The sequence below is a fragment of the Neofelis nebulosa genome, chromosome 9, assembly GCF_028018385.1.
Source record: "Neofelis nebulosa isolate mNeoNeb1 chromosome 9, mNeoNeb1.pri, whole genome shotgun sequence".
NCBI lineage: Eukaryota > Metazoa > Chordata > Mammalia > Carnivora > Felidae > Neofelis > Neofelis nebulosa.
In genome coordinates, this window is record NC_080790.1 from 126,093,947 (window position 1) to 126,101,465 (window position 7,519).

General features: G+C 51.2%; 1 protein-coding gene across 1 annotated transcript; it reads right to left on the minus strand.

Annotated features, from left to right (window-relative positions):
* Positions 1–1,097: 1,097 nt before the first annotated feature.
* Positions 1,098–5,759, minus strand: LOC131485822 (WAP four-disulfide core domain protein 5-like). Its single transcript, XM_058685753.1, has 4 exons — positions 5,551–5,759; positions 2,332–2,472; positions 2,109–2,249; positions 1,098–1,704 (listed from the first exon to the last, which is right to left on the minus strand). Exons 1-4 carry the CDS (start codon positions 5,633–5,635, stop codon positions 1,700–1,702), a joined length of 372 nt encoding a protein of 123 aa, XP_058541736.1. The 5' UTR covers positions 5,636–5,759; the 3' UTR covers positions 1,098–1,699.
* Positions 5,760–7,519: the final 1,760 nt, after the last annotated feature.

Genomic DNA, 7,519 nt, shown 5'->3' on the forward strand with positions numbered 1-7,519 from the left:
CAGGCCTGCCCCAGTTATCCTTCATCCTGAGACCAGAGAGCTTCTGGGCAAACACTTCTCATGGCAGAGGGCAGAGGCTCCAAGAAGGCTGGTGCCTTGCCTTGAAATTGGCACACTGTCACTTGCATCCGTGTCCCATCAGTTCCAGGGCCAAGCCCTAACTTTTTGGGCCACGGATGACCTCTCCCCCCACAGAGAAGCCATGGTAACGGTGGGGAAGGAAGAGGCATCTGTGGGCAGCAGTACAATATACCGTATTATCTGTTCCAAGCACCTGAATTTACAGATGGGAAACTGAGTCCCAGAAAGACGGGAAATATCCAAGCTCATAGATGATTCTCTTCCCTCTCCTCTCTTGGACTTCACCATGTATCCATACATTAGCATTTGCTCCTCTGGAGTCAACAGCTCAGCCATTTGAACCCCATGAGAAGGACTATGGCAGAGAGGAAGTAGAATCCTTTCCATCTTCCAAAGGGCAAATAGAATCCCTGAGTGGTGACTCACCTGCGACCACACTGCCAGGTCAAGGGAACAAGGAGAGAAGACCCAGGATTCCCAACTTAACCAGCACAGTTGACTTCCCAGCCCCAGATTCTCTTGGGACACAAGAGGAAACCCAGCAGATAAAACAGGGAGAAATCTGCCTGCCTCCTTCCCCTCCCCAAAGCAAATCCTGGGTGAATGGGACAGTCAGGAATCCAGCTGTGTGGGTCCAGGAATGTCCCTTAGCATGTCATTCCCTCATTGACCCCCTTCTCTGCCCTCTTAGGCCCTGACTATAGACCGGCCCTTGAGAAATCGAGGTGAGTGAGGTATTGCCCAATGGGAGACACACCCTCCCCAAAATAACGACATCCCAACCATTCAAGCAACATTCCCCACATGTGCAGCAATTCGAAATGATCATAGGGTGTACCTGGGGTGCAAAATTGTACAACTCAGTTACCCCAGGAGGGAGGTCACAGTTCTGAGATTTGTGTCTTTAACACATCTTTAACCCCCCCCCCCCCATCTTCATTTACAACAGAGACAGAGAGCAGCCTTGGCGGGTGGCAGCACTTAGGTAGAATTCAATACCATTATTTAATACCGTGTGATCTGACAAGACCGACTTTAATGGAACTTTGCCATTTTCATTGCATCTGTTGTTACAGTTACATTTTATTTGAGGCAGTCATCCTGAATATCCTGTTTTATAGTGACGGTAGCAAGCTTTTCTTTGGAAATAAATTTATTTATATACAAAAGCGAGTCCACTTAAAGAAAAACATTAGATACATAGTACAGAGAGTACACAAGATATCACAATGCTATTTTGCAGGCGTGGCGAAAGTTGTGGAAAGGGGTATGTGGCTAGGTAATGTCTGGAAAATTCTGCTAGAACATACCTTGGTGGTGGCTGGGCTGCCTGAGGGAGGGGCTAGGACCCCCCAAAAGAAGGGCCTATCTGAATTGGGCATTTTAGGAGAAACTGTACGAAGAAATTGTTGGTGGCACAGGGTGACAGGAGTCTATCTGTGCACCTTGACTCCCAGGAAGAGAAACGAGGGGTGGATGGGAAGTGACAGCAGATCAGTGCTCATCAGAAGGTTGGAACTGCCGCTGGCAGAGATAGTGCTGTCTGGGCGGGGTCCCAGGCTCCCCCCATCATCACCTCTTCCTGCTAGAACCCCATCCTGAATATCCGAAACCAGAATTAGCCTGAGGAGAGAGAAGGAAAGGGTTACCCCACCCACCATATGGCTCTGGGTTCTTTAGAAACTTTGATCCCCCATTCACCACCCCCCCCCCCCAGCCCAGCCCTGGGCCACTAAGGCAGGACGGCCCACCCTTCTTCCCAAGGACAAACCAAAGTTCAGAGCTAAAAGTCTAGGGTTGTGGTCCAGGGGACACACAGCAAGGTCCACAAGAGAACGGAGGATGTCCGCTTCCTCCATGGGCCTGACGAGGACCCCTCCCGTCCCACCCTCTTCCCCAGGTCTGGTGTGGGCAGCCCCAGGCCTCTGGGAAGGTGGGTATCCGGTTAGGCTTACCGAACTGGAAGAACGTCTAAGGCAGGGCCTGAGAGAGGGAAAGACCCTGCCACGCATGCGCAGGTAGCGTACCTCGTGCAGGGCTGCGGCAGTCACGGCCACAGGCGCCCAGGCAGCAGCGAGCCGAGCCCTTGCAGTCTGAGTCCTGGTGGCACAGATGCTGTACGGGGCTGAGGCAGCGCAGGCGGTCCTCCGGGCAGCTGCCGGGCTTGACTGCAACACAGGGGCCTGGCTGAGCTCTGCGTGTGGCTCGGGGCTCAGGGCTCGGGCGCTCCGCAAGGTGGAGGACACTTACCTGAGATCTTACGGACACACTGGCGGAAGCAAGCTTTGTAGCAGCATTTCATCCTTGCGGGACACTGACTGTCATCCACGCAGTGGTCAGGCACCGAAAGGAGGCAGGGCCCGTCGTCCGGTGGGCAGCCCCCGGATTTCTCTATAAGAGAACCCCCCGAATCTTGCAACTGGAGGCAGTCCAGAGTCACGTCATAAAGCACCCACCTGGGAATCACAAGGTCTGAATTCTCTACCCCTTACTTCTTGCCTGTCCTTTGGCAAGTTTGTGTTTGTTTTTTTAGGGCGGGGAGTGGGTGAGTGGACTTGCTTTTACTTTTATTTAAAATTTTTATTGGGGTAGAATTGGCATAGCATTGTATTTGTTTCCGGCGTACGACAAAATGATTCGATATTTGTATATATTGTGAAATGATCACATGTCTAGTTAACACCTGTCCCCACACATATTTACACATCGTTTTCCTTATGATGAGAACTTCTAAGATCTTGTCGCTTGACAACTTTCAAGTACGCAACACAGTATTGTTAACTATAGTCACCAGGCTGTATGTTACATCCCCAGGACTTATTCCTCTTATAACTGGAAGTTTGTACCTTTGACTCCTCTTTACGCATTTCACCCACCTCTCACCCACGCCCCCTGGCAACCATCAATCTGTTCTGTGTATCTATGAGCTTGTTGTTGTTGTTGTTGTTGTTGTTGTTTAGTTTTTATTTTTAGATTCTAATGTGAGATCATACAGTATTAGTCTTTCTCTGGCTGATTTATTTCACTTAGTGTAATGCCTTCGAGGTCCATTCACAGTGTTACAAATGGCTGGCAAGTGTTATGGTTTTTGGTTTTTTGTTCTTTGTTTGTTTTTTACTGCAAGCGTCAGTGTTCTGTCTGTGCAGTGGAAAACTGGACTCCTTCCTCCCGGAGCTGGTTTGAGACTCCAATGACATGAAGGATAGGAAAAAGTGAAGTTCAAAATCTACACCTGGGCCACCAGGCTGTGCCTGGTCTGGGGCTGCCCACCTCACTGTTCTCAGCCTCCACACCTTCCCGTTTGGGGCTCCTGCTCTGCTTCCGGCTGCTTCTCTTTTCAGAGCCTTGCTTCTGCTGTGCTCTGGCCTACACCCCATTCATCAGGTCTCAGCAGTAGGGAGACCTACCTTTCCGGCCTCTGACTAGCCAGGTCAGCCCCGTCCCCCACCCCACACACTCCCAAAGGATCTTTCCTTCAGCGCTGTGACTCTGACTCTATTTGTCTCCTTCTCTCACTTGACTGGAGGCTATGAGAATACACCCCCACCTGCTTCTCTCACCATTAGGGTAAAGTACAGCCCTTAATGCAGAACACCAGTGGCTCAGCGACTATTTGAAAGAAAGGATTTTGAAGGGGGTCCAGCATCGTGACAATGTCAGCTGCTGCCAGCCTGGTGCATTGTCACACAGCCACAGTCAGCCACAACCGCACTGTGTGCTTGTCCTGTTCCAAGTGGCGTTGTTTCAGGGATCTGTATTAACTCTGACTTTAAGGTAGTCCTCAGACGGCTCTAGAATTTTTTGTCCCAGAGCTTATCCCGCCATTTTTCTTGTTAGCATTTTGGGCCATTTCCAGATGTCATGCAGAAGGCTTGAATCTGTACCTTCTTCCATTGAGAGGGAGAAAGCAAGGGTTGATAGGGCACTGACTGCCCAGACCCACAGGGCCTGGGCTAGGACTCTGACTCCTCTGATGACCCACCCCTCTGCTCTGGCCACCATTGAGTCCTGTAGAGAGGATGGAGGCCAGTCCCAGGCCTTCATTTAGTCTAGCATCAGAGAAAAGGTGCAAGAGTCCCCAGCACCAGCTGGATCCGGTGCTGGGACTTTACCTTGTCTACCTCCCCCCTCCGGCTCTTGACTGGATGCTGGCCACACACACAGTAGGCACCTTGCTCACACAGTAAGTGCTCAAAACTGACTTCACTGGCTTGGATTGGGTTGTCTTATACTAAATTGCTGCCCCCTGCTGGAGAAAGAACAGCTAGTCTGTGAGGGAGGCCACTACTCGGATTAGCGCTTCTTCCCCAGGCTGGTGGTAGATGGGTGGGAAGACCCTGAGGTCCCTGGGGTAGCCTTGGGGAGTGAGCTGGGAGGAGCTGTCTGAAGTCAAAGAAGGAGCTCCCTGTGGGCTGGGGTTGGGGACCCTATCATACAGCCAGGAGGGCTTCTAGGAGGAGGGACCAGGAGGTAAGACTTGAGGAACAGACAGGAAGAGAGGGTCAGGACTGGCATTTCAAGTGGCTCAGTTTTGTCACCTGCAAAAGGGGGATAAAAATAGTCCCGATTTCTCAGCATCTCAGTGAGGAGGAATGTGGTGAGGACACATGAATCCCAGCCAGCAGGGGTCTGGCCTTGGAACTTGCTAGCAACCTTCCCTCCTCAGCCTGGGGTCTCTGAGCACTCTACTCCCCAAACCCTGCCTCTGAGGAAGGCACAAGTTAGAGTAGAGGGGGCAGAGAAGATGCAGGGAACTGCTCTCCAGGACCTGTTTAGGAGGGAACCTGTCCCCATTACTGTCTGCTTCCCCCAAGGCAGGGCCAGGGACGAACAGGTGTATGTAGGTCACAGTGTACCCGTCGCAGAAAGACAGGAGGTGGAGACCTTGGCCAGGTGGGGAGGCACCTGTCTAGCTACTCAACAGCCCCATCCTCCCTCACCTGTTGACAGGTAAGCCCCAGGCTTTTCAAGGAGGCTGGGGGAAAAGAGGGGTGAGGGCAGAGCTTCCTAACAACAGATCCCAGAAACCATATCCCTGCCCAGTTCAAGAGTCCCTTGCACAGATTGGGCTCTGGGACAGGAAGGACTCGAGAAAGACAGAAACAAGACGGGCAGGGGCCAGACCCGTCACAGCCTTGTTAGCAACAGAAGATGACAGAAAGGGTCATCTCGTTGCCATGGGGGCCCACAGACCCTAATACCTCCATGGAGACAACGTGGGAGAGCAGGTACAGACAAGTTTGCTCCCCCCACCGCAGAGACACAAAGGGATGTGTGTTCACCCATGTACAGGTGCACAGACACACACATTGGCCATACCTAAACATACTTGTTCAGACACAGCAAAGACACACACACACACACACACACACACACACACTACATTGCCTGCTTTCCCCAAACCCTCACTCTCCCCAGAGAGGTAGGAGCTGCCGGGTCCCCAGAGTAGAGAAACCTACCCACACTCACCTCCCTTCCTCCTGGCCAAGGCAGCAGGCAGCTGGCTCCCCAAAGCCAGGAAGGCCACCAGGAGGAGAAGGCCCCAGGCCCTCATGTTTCTGCTGCCGGCACTTAATAAATCCAGGGCCCAGGGGCCCTTAAATGAACTCCCGCAGATCCAGGGAGGCTAGAGCAGCTGAGTCAGGGGAGGAAGGACAGGAGGTGGCTGGAATGGCACCTGTTTGCCTTGTCCTGGCCCCACCCCGTGCCCCAGAGCTCCAGTGCAAGGGCCCTTGTGCAAGAACCAAAGATAGGTGGGAGCAGGTGCTCGGTGTTGGGGGCCAGGATCCAGTTCTGCCTGTGTTGCTGACTTGGGCTGTGATCTCAGGCAAGTCTGCTCCCTCTGCAGCCCTCAGTTTTTCTCATTTGCCCAAAGGATGAAGGTTGTTGAGACAGACAATCCCTCTCCTGGCTCTCGAAGGTCTCGAAGCCCCAACAACGGCTTAGGCAGGAGATAGAGGTCGGCTTGGAATGGCAAGAAGGGTGTTGCAGAGTTCTGGATGCCTAGGGGGAATTGGGGTTAAGGTCAGGCAGGCACAGTGAGTGAGGGTAGCTCTGGCCCCTCCTGGGCTTCTGTGGATGGGAGAGAGAGAGATCTCCCCGCCTTTGGTGACGTCATCTCCAGTGGCCTCTGGTAGAACCACCCTCTGCCCTGGGCTGGCTCAGCTGTCTGGGTGGACGTTTGTTTGGCTGAGGTTACCGGTTGCGGCAGATGTAGGTGGCTTTTGGGCCTCTTTCCCTGGCCCTGAGAGATCCTGAGCAAAAAATCATCAGAGCCAAGGACTACACCTTAGATTTCACATTATTTGGCTCCTGCATTTGGTGGAAGAGGCACTGGGGCTCAGAGTCTTAAGGAGCCCCAAACAGAAACCCCCGTGGAACCATAGCATCTTACCAGGACCGCAGGGGATCTAGGCCTTCCTCGTCACCCTCCCATTTGAAAGATGAAGAAACTGTAAGCCGGGGATGGGCGGGGACTGACTCAAGAACCCACAGTTAATTCCTAACTAAGGTGGGACTTCTGTCATTGCCTCCCCATGGTCCCCATCAGTTACCAGGCCTTGGGAGCAAGGTATATAACTTCATCTCACACCAAGAAAGAAAGAGGATATCCCTTTCAACCCTCACAGTTGGGAAGTTCTTCGTTGGGTTTAACTAGAATCCCTCCTGCTGTCTTTGAAGCTCTCAGGAAAAGAGGGAAGGGCCCTATGTTCTATGATGTGATGTTTCTTTTGGAATAGGAGAATTTTATGGGACTGGTTTTTTTCCCTGATTACGAACTACACATATATATTGAAGAAATGCTTTTTCAATTAAGATGATTTTGCAGACATTTTCCTGTGTCATGAAGTATTCTCCAATTTCATCATTTTTAATGATTACATGGTATTTTGTAAGACTGATATGCTAAAGCATATAGTTTCCTATTGTAGCACTTAGGTTTCCATTTTCTTCACTCAGATAAAGCCGTGACAGCAACCTTTGTGTATAGATTTTGAATCATCTCTATTTTCTTTCTCTTTTTTTAAGTTGTCACTTTTTTAAGGTTTATTTTTGAGAGAGAGAGAGCACGAGTGAGTGAGGGGGAGAAAGAGAGAGAGAGAGAGAGAGAGAGAGAGAGAGGGAGAGAATCCCATGCAGGCTCCACGCTGACAGTGTGGACTGGAAGCGGGGCTCCAGCTCACCTGATGTGGGGCTCGAGCTCATCTGATACAGGACTCAAACTCATGAACCATGAGATCATGACCTGAGCCGAAGTGAGATGCTTAATCAACTGAGCCACCCAGGTGCCCCCACATCTCTATCTTCTTAGGGTAAATTTGTCAAAGTAGAAATGCTAGGTCAGTCAAAAGGCATAAACTTCTAGGCATAAAATAAATAAGCCATGGGGATGTAACATATAGCATGGTGATTATAATTAATAATACAGTATTGCATA